We start from the raw sequence: 18,917 nt of genomic DNA, 5'->3' as shown, positions 1-18,917 counted from the left end.
TGAAGAAATACAGAACTACTGTAAATGCCAGAAAAGTGTTGTCTGTTGTATATAACATATTGCGTTAGGTTCTGTTGGGCGTCCTGGCATTTGGCCGCAGGGCCCTTGGTTGCCCGTACACACCGCTAGGAGATAGCCAGGCTGCCCTTTATTCTCTGGCTGGTCCCCGCCAGGGTCGCCTGAGCGTCCTGGACGAAGACCAAGTTAAAAAAAAAAATAATAATAATAAATAAATAAAAAAAAGCTTGTTGAGGACGTGTGTGTGTGTGTGTGTGTGTGTGTGTGTGTGTGTGTGTGTGTGTGTGTGTGTACTGGTTCAGGGTGGTTCCCAGGCAAATGCCCATCTCCACCTAAATCATTTAAAACAGAAAATCTGTAAAGTGGACCTGATAAATAAAAAGATAGCTAAGAAATAAGAAAACAAAACATATTTTTGAAAAGAGAAGTAAAGTAAAAAAAAAAAAAAAAAAATGGACAGAGGTCAGAGGAGGATCGCTAGAAATGTGCAAGCAAACAGACCGGCCACAATGTCGCACATCACGTCAGAATACAACCTTGGTGCGCAGAACAAAATATCGAAACGGACCACTAGTCGCACTTTGTCGCGAATAGGCTAAACAACCGATGGCCACATCGCGTACCTTTGTTATCAATGAAGAACAAGAGAGCACGCCTCCTGTGGGCACAGCAACACCAGCACTGGACTATCGAAGATTGGAAAACAGTTACTTGGTCTGACGAGTCGAAGTTCCTGGTGCATCATGTTGATGGAAGGCTCAGAATTTGGCGAAAACAACGTGAATCCATGGACCTTTCATGTCTGACGACTACTGTCGAGGTGGTGGGGGCAGTGTTATGGTGTGGGGAATGTTTTCTTGGCACACGTTGGGTCCATTGATACCCATAGATTCACGTCTGAATTCCACATCGTTACTGACCAAGTGTATCCGTTCATGTTGACAGTTTATCCTCAGTCAGATGGCTACTTCCAGCAGGATAATGCGCCGGTGCACAAAGCCCGAATCACTATGGAATGATTCCAGGAACATGACAATGACTTTTCTTTGCTGCAGTGGTCCACTCAGTCTCTGGATCTCAATCCTATTGAACATCTTTGGGATGAGCTGGAAAGGGCTGTTCACTGCAGGCCTACAACTCCATCGTATCTCAAGGAACTGCGTGACACACTCATGTCTGCATGGTACTCCATTCCTGCAGAACGTTTTCAGCATCTTGTTCAATCCATGCCTAGGCGAATTCAGGCTGTTTTGAAGGCTCAACACGCTACTAGGTAGGTATAACTAATAAAGTGGCAGCAGAGTGTATATTTACATTGTAAATAAAAATACTTCAAAAACGAAAAGTGTTTATGTTATAACTTAGAAAATTCAGTTTTTAACTAGTCTACCTTTCATTTTCTTTGGAAGTAAGTTTTATAATACCTATAATATAATTATAGTTTACTGTTACAGTTCAGTTCATAAATTTAAATTTCACAGAATTTATTACTCTTGCTTTAAATAACGCCAGGGGGCTCACATCTATGAGTATGGGCTTGGTCAACGCCACCTTAAAGAACATTATTATCAAGGTATACTCAGGCTTGGCATACCCAGGGTTTCTCTTTCTTGGCGATGCCCTTCTCTCTCTCTCTCTCTCTCTCTCTCTCTCTCTCTCTCTCTCTCTCTCTGGGGAATTTAGATTTTTTTTTTTTTTGCTTGTGCAGCAAAAGCCTCAAACTTCCTTGCACCACATCGTTAATAATGAGAACAGAAGTGAGATATCTCGTCTGGTGAGGCGAGATGTCTTCACTTTATTTTATCACTTAAATCTTCACGAGATATAAGTGATAAAATAGCGATGAAGAAGTAATTCAAAAATACGCTAACAGTAAAAAAAAATCGGCGAATTAATTTAATTTTTAAGGAATTTACTGTATTTTTTTTCATCTGATTTTTTTTTTTTTTTTTTGTTTTTGTTTAGTTTTGTTTCGAATTTGCGATTTTTTGTTTTAAATCGTGACATTTTATTTGAGTATGTGATTTTTTTTTTAATTTGTGATATATTTTATTTAATAAAAAATTAGAAGTGTAAACGTAATACTGTATTTGATTTCTAGAACCATACTAGTGATTTCTTTACTTATTCGCTTATCATGTTTTATTACTTTTACGGAAGAAATGCCAAAAAATTTCTGAACCCTGAGCTGGATATCACCATCATTCTTTTTCTTGGTGATTCCCTTCTTTCTCTCTCTTTCTCTCTCTCTCTCTCTCTCTCTCTCTCTCTCAGGCATAAGAGCTGAAAACTTTTAATGGTTATAGTACAAACTTAGTCGGTACACTAATATTGTAAATGAAACATAATACTTACATTAATAATTCCAGCTTCTCCCCCTTTGTAATCAATTATTTCCAACTGGTCCTTTGACTCTACCTGAAAGATAATATTGCAATAGAAAATGCTTTAAGATTTTGAGAGGGAGATTATTAGAAACCATATATTCATATTTTTGAATTTGTTATGATTATCGAAGAGCAAATTGAAAGAGGAAGTACACAGAGGCAAACCATCCAGGTATGAAGAGGGAATATCACTTAATTAATTTTTCTATATTTCTGATGCACATAAAAGATTGCTGTATAAATTGCAGCGGTGTGGCATTAAGGGCATGTTGTTACTATGGGTAAAGGGATGATTGAGTGGGAGAAGAGAGAGTGGTAATCAATGGACATTGCACTTCATGGACTAATGTTATTAGTGGGCCTCCTCCCAGGGTTCTGTGTTGGGCCCATTGTTTTTTCTATATTTATCAATGATACTGATGAAGACAAATCAGGCTTAATGTCCAAGTCTGCAAACGATACAAAGGTTGGCAGGGTGGCTAATGACAGTATCCTACAGCAACGTGATCTAGAAAGTTAAGCAGATGGGCTGAGAAATGGCAACTGAAGTTTAACATTGATAAATGCAAAGTACTGCATATGAGTAGCAGTAACCCCAGAATAATGTACCAATTGTGTGCTACGACACTCAAAATAGTGGCTGAATGTAAATGACTTGGGGGTAATTGTGTAGTCAGATATTAAGTTCATTGAGCAATACAGACAGGGTGCCAGCACAGCTCATAGGGTTTTGTCAATGATATATAAGAATTTTTCTAGCAGGGATAAAGAGGTGATTATCCTATTGTATAAAGCAATGGTCAGGCCACATCGTAAGTACTGCATACAAGTCTGGAGGCCTCATTTTAGGAAGGATGTGGAGCTACTGGAACAAGTGCAGAGAAGGGCAACGAAATTGGTGAGCCGAACAAAGGGGTGCTCTTACCAAGAAAGGCTTCCCAAAGGTGATCTGATTGAGGTGTATAAGGCCTTGAATGGTTTGAGCAGGCTCAATGCTGATGGGATTCTTTCTCTTGCTCAGACCTGAGGGGGCATAAATTCAAATTGAGGAAAGACATTTGTAGAATAGATGTGCGGAAATTTTCCACTAGCCAGAGGGTAGTTGATTGCTGGAACAAATTTTTATCTGTCGTTGTGGAAGTTAATAGCTTAAATAAATTCAAGAAAGAACTGGACAAACTTTTGGAGCGAATAGATGGGTGAAGTGGAAAGTTTTTTTTTTTTTTTTTTTTTGGCTGATACTGTACAAGCTTGCTTTCTTGAATCATATACCTCTACCAATGCTAAAACAATTTTAATTAAGTGTTTCGGTAATCTTTCCGCTTCTTGGATTTTTATATCAATATGGAAATAATAATAGGCTACTTTCACAAAAGACTATTTTCATTTGTTCTTATAATACACTAACATATTTTGTAATTTAATATTACTTTAATATAACCTTTCAATTAAAAAAGTAAATTTTTCAAGCAAGTATCGGATGTTAATCGCAATAAAATGCAGAATTGTAGAACTCATTTGTCCGGTTGTCTTAATATTGGAGGTTATAATAAGATTTACATAGACTGAAATTTTATGTGTACTAAAACATTCGTAGGTTGATTAGGCTGTTGAGAGGACTGCAATTTTATTATGTATGTATTTATCTTTGCTTCGTTTAGTGGAAAAGTAAAAAGTAATACATTCTATAGAATTAAACATATTTTCAAAGTTTAAAAAAGTGTCATATTCTAGTCTTCAATGAAAGCCAAAAAGATGGATAGAGGTCATACCATCACTCACTCACTCGATGTTCAGGTAGGACAGCTCTTTTATGAGATAAATGTCATACCATCACTCTCACTCAGTATTCAGGTAAGACGACTCTTTTATCTAAATTAGAATAACTTACAGTTTGATTTTCAGTAAATTACCTTTTATATGTTTTCATTATGTTATTGCAATTAAAACCATTCGGTGAAATTGCTCACAAAGAGAATCGTAATTATAAAAGCTTTAAAAATAAACTTACCATGTAAGATAATGGTTGAAGGAAACATTGTACGGTACCAATGCGAGCTTCTGTATCGGGGTCTTCCAGGAAAGGATCTCTTTCCTAAGGAGCAGGCACAAAAAAATAAATAAATAAATAAAAAATAAATAAGGAGGAGGAAAAAATATTTGAACACAATTTATGCCCAAATTTATATAAAGAATTTCAAGTTAGCCTTCCTGCTTAACATCTCCAAAATGAGATAAATTAAATATTCTAAATCAATAAAGAATGAATTCATAAAACTGTTATACTCTATTCCAAGTTTGTGAATATTGTCATCCAATTATTTTCAACGCACACGGACCTGGATTCATGCATGTGCGAACTTATGAGGACAGCTTGTTATTTTTAAATATGCATAATAGATTATGCTTACTGAATATGAATGTCGAGAAGAAGCAGTTATACAATCGGGTGTGAGGTTGACGACTCAAAACTTGTTTCCCCTGAGCATCTCCTATGCGTTCAATGAAGTGAGATTCATATCTAAAGGCCTCAGTGGCTAATTCATTCAGGAAATAACATCACTCTGAAGAAATGAACTCCGCTGGTTGGACTCAATGGAGAAAGGGGCTTTTCCAGCCATTAGAAGAACTTTGCGGTTACCCTTAAAATTGCTTCATGGGAATCCACAGTTGTGTTTCGTTTCGCCATAGCAGTCATCGTTCCTTTCACAAAGACGTGCCAGTATGGTAATCATTGCACTTTATGCTTGCCCAAACGACCTCTTTCATAGCGAACCCTTTTTCCCAATATTGATGGAAATTAATCACTTATGTATTTTTTGTCCCATTAGACACATGAAAGACGTGGCTAGTATCGACACCCAGGCTCCTGTTTAAAACCAAATTACGCACATGCAATAATTTGCATTTTTATCAATTACTTGGTCTGTGCGAAATTTTAGTGTGAGTTACAAAGAATAGGCATGCAATCTCAACTATATTTTAACTTTTGTCCACTAACGTAATTGAAAAACTACAAAATAAACTTACTGGTGGTAAATCCCAGTCTTCATCTGCTTCATAATTCTGGTACATCTCTTTCATGACATAAAGTCTGCTGAGGAACTTCTCCTTTGGCCATTCATATTCTTGTCCAGTTTCAAGATTTCTCATTTTTACATAAACCTGAAAATAGCAGGAGCACGTATAACTCGTTTAATAAGTTGTAAAATATTTCATGACAGGAAGTACTTTAAGAACTTAAAGTAGGAATTATCTTGTGATGGGAATAGCAGTCATTTATGTAATCGTGTTTAATTCCATACCATCCATGTATGGTACTAGTTATGCCACAGATAATTGTGTACTTTCTTAATATGGTGTTTGTAAAAATTATTATTACTTTTCTTAATTACATATAAAACAAGTCATTAAAAAAAATGGTAGGTGGATAGCACTTCATTCGGCAGGTTTCTCAGAGTCTCTGGAACTCTGGCATCATCGACGGGATTTGAACTTGAGAATACTTCTCTGTATATGTCACCCAATTATCCTGCTTTCCGCATCATTCCATTGCTGTTCGCGTGCATATTTTTGCTGATTTTTAAATATTTTTGACTGATAAAATCCCACTAAAAGCAAAAGGACACTTGCAGTTATGAAAACGCTCGGTAAAAAAAAGAAATTAAAAAGAAATTACAGTGATTTCTTTTTAATTTCTTGCTTCATTATTAATTTCCAGTAGAAAGCAGTCGATGTTGTGCGCACTCCTCCTTTAAAGTATTCACGAGCTTCACTAATGAGGAAGCCTATCTTAGCCAGTTAGCCTTGTCCTAATTTTGCATTCCACTTATTTCCAAAGATGTTCAATTAGGTTGGGATTTTCGCTCTGTGCTAGACACTGCAGTGATCCGATGTTTTGCTTAAATTCACGAGCTCACAATCCTTGCTTTGTGACATTGAGCATTTTCGTATTGGAAGGTATAAAGGCCAACTCCATAAATTGTCACGATGTGAGGAATCAATGTAGATGGCAGTTCACACAGTTCCGTGCATTGTAACCAGTGTACTTGGGAAATATCTGTAGACTATGATACCCTCTAGTCCCCATATCACAAGAGGAACAACAGACTCGGGTAGTAAGCATTATACAAACATTGATCCATGTCTATGTTCTGTGTGCTATTCATGTGCCTTTCACGGTGTGCCATCGTGCCATTCAATAGTGTTCATTTCTTTATAATCCGAAAACTAAACAGAAATACTTTACCATCACTAATCTGGTCTGTCATCTCGAAATCCGTTCTTCAGCCTACTTTGCTAATCGAATACTTTCTTATCAGTTAATTTAGATGCTAAGGTTGGACTTCCTATTGTACCGTCTCGACATCAACTGTACCAGCGAATTGAAATCATGCATGTTACTGTTCGCTGGAAATACAAAGCTGTTCAATGTTTTGTATTTCAAATCACTGGTCAAAGTGACTTCCTCAACGTATGGAACTTTCTTCAGTGGCAATACCGCATAAGACCACCAGAGCCACTCCATCTCGTCTGTCTAAACGTTCCACAATAAACATATTTATCTCCTGTTTCAATGAGCTTTTTACATTTTTATTTCTTTGTTAAAGCTTCACTTGCCTATTTTATGTGTTATTATTAGGTTTTTATTCAATGTAAACTCCTGTAGCTTGTCTGAATCAGAATACTGTCCCTACTTTGCCTCTATATATAATGCTATACATAGAGGGTGTTTCAAAAATGATGGTCAATAATTTAAAGGTGAAAAGTACAAACTAAAATAAGCAAAAAAGTGTCAGTGAACATCGGGCCGCAAATGAACTGTTTTCGATATAATGCACGTTTTCTGTTAAGATCCGCCACTGACTATGGGAGCACTAGTTTAGCACAAAGGTGTGAATCTTTTGCTAAGGGTCGTAATATTAAACATAACATAATACATTTTTGCTTTCAACACCACAGGATTTTACAGATGTTACATGTTACAGGATGTTACAAAAGGTGTTCAAAATGCTGTCAAATCCTCTCAAATGTGAAATGCTGTCAAATTCCGCTCAAGCATTCCTTGGTCATTTCTGGTTTTCTGAAAGGCTCCTTCAACCCGACGCTGTAATCTCTCAAATGTGTTAATGTCAGAAGTGTGCACCAAGCTTTTTACATGACCCCAGATACAAAAATCCATAAGATTTAAGTCTGGTGATCTGGGAGGCCACATTACAGGCCCACCTCTACCTATCCACCGTTGACCGTATCTTCTAGTCAGATACCGAGTCACAACTCAAGCAAAATGTGACGGTGCACCATCATGCATAAACCACACGTTCTGGCGTTGCTGAAGTGGAACATCATCATCATCAAGGAGATCTGGAAGAACATTCTGCAGGAACTGAAGTTACATTTGTCCTGTTAGCCTGTTTGGCAGAAAGTGTGGTCCAATTAGACGGTCTCCTAGTAGTCCTGCTCAGACATTCAACGAGAAACGTTGCTGATGTCGTGACTTGTGAATTGCATTAAGATGTTCGTCGGACCAAACGTGACAGTTATGAAAATTAAAAATACCATCAGGAGTAAACCCAGCTTCGTCAGTGAACAAAATACCCTTTCCTCAACATCAAGTGTTATGCTTCTGGGCCTACCTGCTCGTACTCCATGTGCGAAGTGCCCATGTTTTCTAAGGCGTTGTACCCTGATGAATGTGCGCCTGTTGGGCTGCCTTCGGCGGAGAAATCCTTCTTCGTACAAACGTGCAGCCTCGAGTGCACTGCCGTTGGCTTTACCATACATGAAGTGCATGTCCGCATACACTTCGTTGCTGTAACCTCTTTCCATGTTGACTATCTTTTGACCAGTACTAGCATGCCTGCTACGTCTCAGAGCATTGAGAGAAGGAAAGGGAGAGAATGAGCATAACCTAACATGAACAAACAAGTCAGTGGTGGATCCCAACTGTACAGAATATGGTCAGTGATGGATCTCAACTAGAAATGTGTAATATCTCGAAAACGATTCACTTAAGGACCCATGTTTACTAGGCCTTTTTTGCATATTGTATCTGTACACTTCACCTTTAAATTATTGACCATCACTTTTGAAACACCCTGTGTGTGTGTGTATATATATATATATATATATATATATATATATATATATATATATATTATTTATTTTTTGGATAGTTTGACATATTGAAGGTAGAGGCTGTTATACGTGAAAGCAGATCATGCGCACATGGATCGTGTAACATGCGCAGAAAGTATGTCAAGTAACCAATTTTTATTTCTTTTAAAATTTACAAAGGTGTAAGAAAGACGTGTACGAACTGAAAAGAACAAAATAGAAGTATAAAGGAAAAAGACATTAAAAGTAGGCAGAGAAATTCCTAAATATAAATAGCATATTGCTGCTGAGTATAATTTATTGGTGTTTACTTTAATTCCTCTAAATGTTTTTCAAACTTGTGCTTATTCTATAGTGCGTTAATGACCACAAGAATCACGTTTTATATAAGTGATATTTCGCGACAGTGTCTTAGCTTCTAGTTACGACCATGGATTTAGTGCATGGAATGTTTGATGCTGTGTGATTTCCCACCCCCTCAGAAAAAGATGCATATTATTCCACGAAATACAAGAGATGACATCGGTACTGTGAAAAGTTAAGGTATGCTTTTTATTTAATTTATAATTAAATTACATGTTTTCATACATTTTGTGTAATTTCTGTTCGCTTCATAAATAAGAAATTCAGTGGTTTAAAAAAAAAAAAAAAAATGGCCTCGTAGACCCTCATAAATACTATAATTTTCTGCACTACCTGAAAGGTATACTATGCCATTTCTTACCCAGTTACTTCAATTTCAGTACTATCTAGCAGTTTGCAAATGTTAAACGTAACGTCCCTTTAAAACAGTTACTGAAATGCAGCTTCTTGAACGTCAATAGCCCATCAAAAGAAAGAGGTACAAGCAAATTCAAAAAAGTGATCCCCCCCCCTCCGATTTCCATTAACACAGTCAAACGTATATGTATGCAAATATGCCCATCAGATATCGACTTCCTGAAATGTCAGCATCCTTAATCCGCAGCATTTAGCTGTTAGTCTGGGCAGTTTCTAATCTCATTTTTATTTGTTATTTCTATTTTATTTGATATTTTTAATCGCTGTTCTGGTTTATATATTAACTGTAAAAGTTGATTTATGTTAAACTTGACCTTGTAGTAGCGATGGGTTTTGCATAAAAACTCATCACAGTTATAAAACCAGGAGTTTCTAATTGCAATGAATAATAATAATGTTTGTCTTTCAAACTGTTGCGTATCTTTTTTAACATGTAAATCCCAAGTACTTTCGATATGCGCCTGCAGTTTAAGCTAGCGATTTAAATAAACGTAAAACTTCGTTCTGGTACATGCGGAATATCACCTGAAGAAGAGGTGTAATTTTTTTGGACTCAAGTTTTCACGCAGCATTTTTGATATCAATAGTGAAACTTATTCCATGTGCACAACTCTTGTAATTCATATAGTCTTTCAATTAAAAAAATCAGAATTTTATTTTTACTCGTATTGTTATTATTTTTTTCAGTTGCTTGCATGGTCACATTACGAATATTAATAAGAGAATGTGATGAAAAATTACTGTCATTGGCATATAAATCCCTAGGTCTATTATATGAATACAAAGGGTATTAAAGGGCAATGCCCACGAAGCCGGACCCTACGACACAACCTGTGTCAAATACGATTTCTCTGGATATTCTCTTTCTTTAAGACACTGGCTCTAAACCTTTTGCCAAACAAGTCACACTCATCTGAAAGACTCCATTTTTGAGGCACACATAGTGATTGCCATTGAACTAAATGGAGTTCTTCCAATCTCGCGGCGTCCTTAGTAACAGTACAATGGTTTCGTCACTTTTTAGAGAGGTTCGAGTTATGTTATAGACTGAATGAATTTCTAAAGTCCTCTTCAATCAGGGTTGTAATTAGCTGATCTCAGAACGGAGGGAGTAGGGATTTCCAAGTGAGTTATTTAGGGAGTTTCAGCCTCTGACCACACTTTCACAGATATAATATACACTGGCGCAATGTAGTTGGGAATCAATGCTGCTGCTGCTGCTGCTGCAATAGATAGAATCAAATTCGATCCAAATTATCAATAGGAAATTAACACTTACTGTTTGGGTTGCATGGATTTGGAATCAACCCTTATAATTATCGAAATAGCTGTTTATGCCGAATACTCCGTGAGTTATTCAGGGTTTTTCATTCCCCTCAGCATGAAAATCGTCAAGTGAACGCACGTTTTTACAGATAACCACACAATACGGATGTGAGCGACAATTTCCAGTGCCTTTAAAATAGCAATTCGAGTTTGAAGTTTGTGCTGAATATCTGTGCAAAAATGAACTTACCTCTGTACGGCCTGACATTTTACCCAACATCTGCGGCGATACCAACATGATTTCCATTTTTACCCTCTTGTCTAGTTCTTCGCTTATCGAATTGCAGACATCTATACCTGGTAACACCTCTAGTAGGTCTTTATTCAATAATTCGGTTTCTGTAACAGAGAATATTTCAGTTTTCAATATCGTCCTGTTTCAGTTGTTTTAAAAACGCTTTTATAAAAACAAAGCTTAGTGTATGTAGCTTCAGGCTTTAAGATTACACATTCTGCTTAATTATAAGCCTTTATGTACCTCATTAATTGGGCTTATTCACATTATTAGCCCGCCCCTTTAAATCAAGTTTCTCAACTTAAAAATGTTACACAGACTATTATTACAGAGACTAAAAGATGAACAACAGCAACAACATTTAATTAAAGGTGGAATTTCATAAAGTCAAGGGCTTTTGCTTTCGTAAGGGTGACTATATTTGTCTCAGACAGTTTTTAAATTCTATGCAGTGGGACCAACTGATGTCACTAACAACAAATTCTAAGTGGGAAGCATTCAGGGACATAATCACAGAAGCTAATACCCTTTTCATGCCAACTAAAAATTAAGCTTAAATAGATATCACATGAACTATTGAGACTCGTGGTAGAGAAGAAAAATGCATATAAATTATCAGGCGACACAGAAGTCTATGGTAGATATAAACTAGGCTGCAATCAAGTCGAAATGGGGGTTAGGCAAGTGAAGGCAGATTACGAGACATTTTTGACAAAGAAAACAGCAAAGGCAACTTTGTGTAAACATTAGAAGGAAGCGGATGAATCAAATTGGACCACTTGGCCGATGGTTGGACTGTTGATGATCCTTCTTAGGTTGCTGACAAACTAGATGAGTAATTTGCATTTATTCATCCCTTAGGGCAGGGGATACTGGAAGTTTATCAAACTCCAATGGGGAGTTTGATAAACTTCTGGAATCCTCTCCCCTTAAGGCATCCCTGGTATCCCCTCCCTTCCCCTGAAAAGGCACCTGGGGTGGATGGATCTAATCAGTTATATTAAGGGAGGCAGCAAAGGAAGTAAGCAACCCTTAGCCATAATTATGAGAGCATCCTTGGATTCAGGGGAGGTCCCTATGGACTGGAGATGTGCGAATGTATTCGCAATGAGTGATCAAAGAGTGACATGAATTATTACAGACTTGTTAGCTTAACTTCTATTTCACGGAAAATTATGGAGTTATTGATTAAAGAAGTAACACAAGAACATTTAGACAGGAGCGACAGTTATACTACAGTCACAGCATCGATTTAAGGGACGATCTTGTCCGAGCAATTTGATTATACACTGATGCAGTAACAAAGGAAATGGGTGCAAAAATAATTTTTATATCTCACACTTGAATATCAGAAATGCTTTTGATAATCTTGAACATAAGACTGCTGCACAAACTGGAGCAGCGTGTCAGAGAGGACAAGTTATTGCTATGGATAAAGGGATGCTTGAGTGGAAGAAGACAGAATGGTTATCAATAGACTGCTCTTCGTGAACTAATGTTATTAGCGGGATCTTCCAGGGTTCAGTGTTTGGGCCTATTGTTGTTTTCTATATTTTATTAATGATCTTGATGAAGCTATATCAGGCTTAATGTTTAAGTTTGCAGATGGTACAAAAGTGGTTAATGAGAGTAATAAAAGTATGCTACTGTAACAAGATCTTCAATCAACAGTTGCTATTTCCCAACAGACGGGCTGGGAATTAGCAATTAAAGCTTAACATTGAGAAATGCAAGATACTGCATATGAGTAGCAGAAATCTCACATAAACGTACCGATTGTCTGTTACTACGCTCAGGATAGTGGAAAATAAACAAGATCTGGGTAATCGTGCAGTATCCGAATGAAATTATGAAATTATGAGAAGTGCAGCCTGTCTGCACTTCTCAGATATGAAATTATCTGAGAAGTGCAGACAGGCTGCCAGGAGAGCTCATGGGTTTTTGTAAGTGACATCCAGGAATTTTGTTATTAGGGATATGGAGGTGATTATCCTATTGTACGCGGCAATGGTTAGGCCACATCTTGAGTATTGCATATAGGTCTGGAGTCCTCATTTAGAAAGAATGTGAATATGCCCGGACGGAGAAGGGCAATGAGATTGATGGGGTAACGAAATAGTGCTTTTACCATGAAAGACTTTCGTTCTGTAAATTGCAGCACCTGGAGACTATGCACCTGTGAGGAGATCTGATTGCGTTTTTTAGTTCTTTGAATGGATTGAGCAAGCTGACGGCATTATTCCTCTTGCTCAGACTACACACACACACACACACACACACGAGGGGGCATAAAAATTCACATTGAGGAAGGATGGTTACAAGATAGGTGGGTAAGTTTTCCTTCAGCCAGCGGGTGGTTGCCTTTCTGGAACAATCTTCCATCTATTGTTGTGGAAGTATGTAGTTTGAATAATTGAAGAAAGAACTAGACAAATTACTGGAGTTCGCGGACAGGTGATGAGGGAAGGATTTTTTTTTTTTTTTTTTTTTTTTTTGGGCTTATGCCCTTAGTTTGCTTTACCACAACTATTAATAAATAATAAAACTTCCACTGACTAATTACTCCTTGGCCGAAAGGAAACTTTCGTACATGTAGTTATCCTTGGTTTTGTTTTGCGTCCTCCACATTCTTCACGGGGAAGAGGAGGGTGGGGGGAAATGAATGTAAATTTAACTTGGTTATCGCCGTTTAAATATACCTGGTAGATCATCATGTTAATGCACACTTGTATTTTTCTTACTTTTATACAGTAGAACACCAAATTTGGATTTGATTTAAGGATTACTTTGAGAAAAAGAAAACTTGTCTTTTTTCTTACTACTGTTGTCTCTTATAACTGACATATTCTGAGAAATTTATGATTTTGGAAATGCGAAAAATTCAATCAACTTCACTTTGAAGAAATTCAATTGTTGCTGATTTCATATCCTGCTATCGTACAGATATTTCTACAAGTACTTTTTATTGTGGACAGACACTCCTCACCAGTTAGAACACGTCAATCAGCTGGCCAACATCGCCCACTTTTCAACTTGAGACTTAACGAACTACCTTTGTTCAGCGCTTCCCACCCTTCAGTTTTCCCTACGTGGAACGGCTTAGAAAATGTGGTCTGCCGAACTTTGCAACCAGACATTTTGTAGTGGAGGGATTTGACTGGTGTATAAGTTCCTGAAAGGATTAGTAAAATGGAGTAGGAATAATCTCATTGAGTTTGACAAGAACTTTAGTTGGCAATACTAAACTTCCTCTGTACCTATTTCCTGAAAATTGTAACCTATCGAAGTCTCATGTCTAAGTTTCTTCTAACTTCTCAACTGTCACGTCATCTATGGTACTAACACTAGATTTCAACGAAGTTTCGCATTTGATGTCACTTTAAAAAAATAAATAAAACAGTGCGTCTTCTATCTCTTTGTAAAGTCAAGTTGGAGTAAAATGTGTTTAGAAAGGTATGCTAAAATCAATGAAATGAAAATAAAACATTTAACAGATGCGTGATTACCTTTAGAACCATCAGAAATCATATTGATTCCAGCTTTTGCAGCTATTTCTTCCTGCGCCATTTCGTATGTCACTTCAGGATAATTTGTCTTTTTCCTTTTCATCTGATCGGGATTAATAAAGATGTAAAGCTGAGTGGCTCCAAACATCAACCTTATAAAAAGGAAGTTGTACAAATACAGTCAAGCATAATTATTTACATCTTAATACGATTCTTTAAATTAACATTTCTGGCTGTAGCCATGTTTTCGAACTTGTTTTATAACAAGTTAGTACGCAGTGTTAAGTTTACGTTTTTTTTTTTTCTTATTTTCTGTGATTAATAGAAAGAAAAGTATATATAGTTATCTCTTCATTAAAGTACTAAGATAACTTTAGAGCACTTAATAAGTTTACTCTATAGGCTTCTGCTAAACGATAAGACCTTTTTCAAAGTGATGGATCATGCCTTTGCCCTAATCTGGTTTTAGATTGCTGGTCGAACAGACGAGGCAAGACGTCATCGTCCAATTTGATGCATTTTGTATAAAACTATCACAATCAGATATTATAATTAAATTAATCACTTTAGTGAAATGCAACATTTACCTATCATTGTGAGCTAGTACTGTGCGAGTTGTAATTGGTTCTCCATTGAGCAGTACTCTTGCATCCGTTGTGGCCTTCTCTAAGGTAATCCCACCACCATATTCCTGTACAGTAATGATGGCATGTAGTTCTTGTATACTGAGCGAAAGGGAAATACAATATATTAGTATGTTTGGTATACCAGAATAGCTACAAAATATCTTGACTACAGTATTACTAACAATAAACTATTCGAAATCGTGTTAATTTTAATTAGAAGTTATTTTTAAGGAATCAACTGGTACAGGATCCGCTAGACTACTCATTGTTTAATGAATCTTACTATTTGTATTCAGGTTAAATGACAGACAAGTAACGAAGCCACAGTAACGAAATAAATTATAGCTAATGGATGTAAATATATGAATAAATCAGATTAATGTTTGGTTTGTATCTCTTTCCTGTTCAAAGCAACTGTCGAGTTACTTTGAATGGTAGGTAGAGACGCTTCAAAATGAAATTGTCCCTAAATGTTAATTATATATGACAGAAAAATGTTGGATTAGCGAACGAACTGCAACTTTATAGCCCTATTTTCATGCATGTTTTTACTGAGCAAAAGGCATTCTGAGAGGTAATTACCGTCTTATTTTTCTGATTTTAAGGAGTATATGGTTTCAGTTTTTGCAGGAGCCCGCATTAATACGGTAACGGACAGGGGTTAAGGTAAAAGTTGGAAAAACAAATTGGGGAAGTAGGTACAAAATGTTGGTTTATTCTTACAGATTTTAACCTGTCCTTATTGGCAGTTGAGTGAGTACAGCTACTTGTTTGGAGAAGTCTGGGTTCGAGTTCCATCTATGATTGGAGGAATTTATTCTTCTTCAATGGACGTTTAGCCGACTTCAGATGGAGAGAGAGAGTAAGGTTTTTCAGCTCCCACAACATGCAAATCATTCTGAGAACACACCTGTATAGTCATAGGATACGTGAAGCTACAGAAGGCCAGCGGTGGTTCTAATAATTCCTTCCCCTTAACACAGCTGACATGACTACATGTTGTAAACAGCAGGTCAGAAAATAAAGTTCATCCATACTTGTCTCCATCTACCAAGTAGATGGAGACAAGTATGGATGAACTTTATTTTCAAAAGGATTCATACATCCCTGCGAAAGTAGCAGACGATACATGTAAATAAAGAACCGGTATAGAAACTATTTATATCTCAGGTATATATTTCCATTAGCAACCAGTATTAGTCGTGATAAGGAGCTTACTGGATTCCAAAGAGTGATTGTCAATTGCTTATTTGTCAGAGTGTTCTACAGTAGACTGTTTGAGCTTTTAAAAGTGGCTCATGCAGCGAGAAGGTCCTCTAGGCAAAGTAATGTAAGGGGGGAGGGTTTGCACTAGCTTGGTTTTTGTGGTTTAAAAAAATTGTAGCTCGTAAGTCACACAATAGCGTTCTCCGAGAATGTCCAGAAAATACTGCCCAGTAGAGCATTTGTGGCAACAGCTAAATTCAGTTGAGGTATCATAATGTGAGCTGTTTCTTTTTGTTCGGACTGATTGTAGTGCCAATAATGCTTAATGCTGCATCATATAGTGGTATTTTTAGATAACTTGGTTGTATGTATATTCTTCTAATTCGGTGGAATCTGGCCTTTCACATTCCAGCACGAAAATGAAACTACAGAAAAAGCCAGACTTGTATGCACCTTGAAATAAAAATTGCAAAATTGCCCTTCGAAGCCAGTAGTGCTCATTTCATCTGCCCTAAACGAGCGAAAATGGCGTTATGTAACGCTAACTGCTATTGTCATTCACACACCAATAGTGGGTGTTTGAAAATTATTAAAATCATTAATGAAAGTTAATCTTATTCAACATTATTGGCGCCCAATTACTTTCAAGAGGATGGCGTATATCTCTTTTGGTATGTGCATTTTGTGTACCTTGAATAGATGGTGAAAAAATGCTGCCAAAACAATATATCAAAAAGTAGATCATCAAACGAACTTCTACTGTTTTGAGTATTAATGTACTTGTTACCTTGGACCCAGTAGCATAATATCGACACCATCCCCCTTTCCTATTGTGTTTTGTCCTTTCTTTAGAATATGGTTGATTTTCCCTGTTAACTGTGGGTCAAAGTTCAAATTGGACAGGTGCGGGAATATCTTTTTTTCTTCCTCTTGTTTATTCCTGTTGGTGTCCTGCGAATAAAACAATATAAGTAATAGAGAAGGAATGAAATGAATTCTAATGTTACATATTTAGTCATATTTTGAATCAAATAAATAAATTGTTGATCAAATAAATAAATTGTTGACAAATAAGTTTTAAAAATTTAATACCAGCTTTTTTGCATTACAAACGAGTTTCTTCTTTTGTGTTTATAGAATTCATGCATTGGAAACAAATTTCTTTTAAGGACAAAGATTGCTTAAATTCCACTCAGTTTTTTTCTATGTTAGAAGCTTAAAACAGCACTTTGACGTACCATTTCATAACAAGATTGTTTCGTTTGTTCTATGTTACGGTTGTGTAGCGAATTTTTCGTGTGCATTTCAAAATAAGATGGTACATCTAAAACGAATCAGAGTTGCATTAATTTAGTTTTGACTAAGGAAGGATGTATGAGAACGCGACTCATTTTTGTTTAACGTCATTTGTCCCGTCTTTAGAATATGGACGAATTTCCTTATAAGGGCGATCGTTGGGGGTGGGAGGAACCCTTAAAAGGACTTAGTTTCAGATAGGATGATGGTGTCGAAACTGCCGAACAAAATTTTTGTAGAAATATACAGGCAGTCTCCGACTTACGTCGTTTAAATTCTAACTTCTAAATAAAAAACTATCGTTTCTTCTGTCCCCTCCCCTCGTCAAGAAGTGTTGTATGAAAAAAATCTCAATAACAGAAATTTGCTTGTTTTTGACAGCGTGCCTGGCCATCCTACTAAAAATAAGCTAACACTGAAGATCTGGATTAAGACAAAGTATTTTTCATGCCAACAAATACCTCTTTTTGCCAACTTATCACTGAGGTAGACGGCGAGAATTGGCCATTAGAGAGTTCTGTTTGGGGTACAGTATTAAGAAGTCCACAGATAATATTGAGGCATCGTGAAGAAGTCACTCCGGCTACGATGATTAGTGATGTGCCAGAATATATGGCCGGAGTGCATTCACACGGTGTCCAGAAACTTGCCGGTGTCTCTGGAATTCAATTAGATTGTGCAATTTGACAGACGAGGTTGGCTTTTAAGATGTGGACATAAGTAGAATGGAGGAGCTGTTGGACTCGTAGGATTCCATGCTGGACAATGGGGATCTGATTGAGCTGGAAGAACGAGGGTAAGAGTGCAGGAGGAAGAGCCAGCACCGCAAGTAATAGTTCACGTGGAAAGGATGTCGGAAGCCTTCAGTTTGTTCGAGAAAGGAATGGCTGTTCTAGTTTAAGATGATCTAAACGCAGAATGGATAGCTCAGTAGACGACTAAGTGATTAACTGCATCGAGAAAGTAAAATTCTGTTCAGAATTCTATCCTTGGGTTCTTAAAATGTGAACGATTTGGAATGACTAATGCAGTATGTATATAATGTTTATGTATGTAATATAATACTTATGGTGCGTATTTTTATTGCTCTCTTGTTTTAATATTGATTTTTTAAATATTTATTTTTTTAATGAATAGTTAAATTATGCTTAAGTATTTATTTATTTAACCTCGGAAACGAACTCCTCTTTAAAATATATAAAGGCGAGTATGTAAAAAAAGTCCGATTTACTTCGTTTCGATATACATCGCCGTTCATAGGAACCCATCCCCGATCTAAATTGGCAACTATCTCTAATTCGTGAAGTAATGGGATACGTATCTAAATGCCAAAGGTGATCGTTAATTTTTTTTAAAAAATCGTGTTTCAAATCAACAATCCTCTAGAATTAATTATAAGTAGTTTTAATAAACTCATTTA

At 36.7% G+C, this 18,917-nt stretch overlaps 1 protein-coding gene across 1 annotated transcript in view; it reads right to left on the bottom strand.

Annotated features, from left to right (window-relative positions):
* Nucleotides 1-18,917, bottom strand: part of LOC150075106 (kinesin-like protein KIF28) — a 55,378-nt gene that overhangs the window by 9,315 nt on the left and 27,146 nt on the right. Inside the window, exons 12-18 of the mRNA XM_090388368.1 lie at nucleotides 16,989-17,152; nucleotides 14,957-15,094; nucleotides 14,370-14,521; nucleotides 10,819-10,967; nucleotides 5,436-5,570; nucleotides 4,417-4,500; nucleotides 2,374-2,436 (exon numbers count right to left, since the gene is read on the bottom strand). Of these exons, the coding sequence (XP_090244494.1) occupies nucleotides 2,374-2,436; nucleotides 4,417-4,500; nucleotides 5,436-5,570; nucleotides 10,819-10,967; nucleotides 14,370-14,521; nucleotides 14,957-15,094; nucleotides 16,989-17,152 (885 nt within the window). The remainder of the gene's footprint in view (nucleotides 1-2,373; nucleotides 2,437-4,416; nucleotides 4,501-5,435; nucleotides 5,571-10,818; nucleotides 10,968-14,369; nucleotides 14,522-14,956; nucleotides 15,095-16,988; nucleotides 17,153-18,917) is intronic.

The sequence above is a fragment of the Mastigoproctus giganteus genome, chromosome 14 (genome assembly GCF_048544385.1).
Source record: "Mastigoproctus giganteus isolate SK-2022 chromosome 14, ASM4854438v1, whole genome shotgun sequence".
NCBI lineage: Eukaryota > Metazoa > Arthropoda > Arachnida > Uropygi > Thelyphonidae > Mastigoproctus > Mastigoproctus giganteus.
Note: the sequence above shows the minus strand (reverse complement) of the source record. Positions and strands in the feature narration are given on the sequence as shown.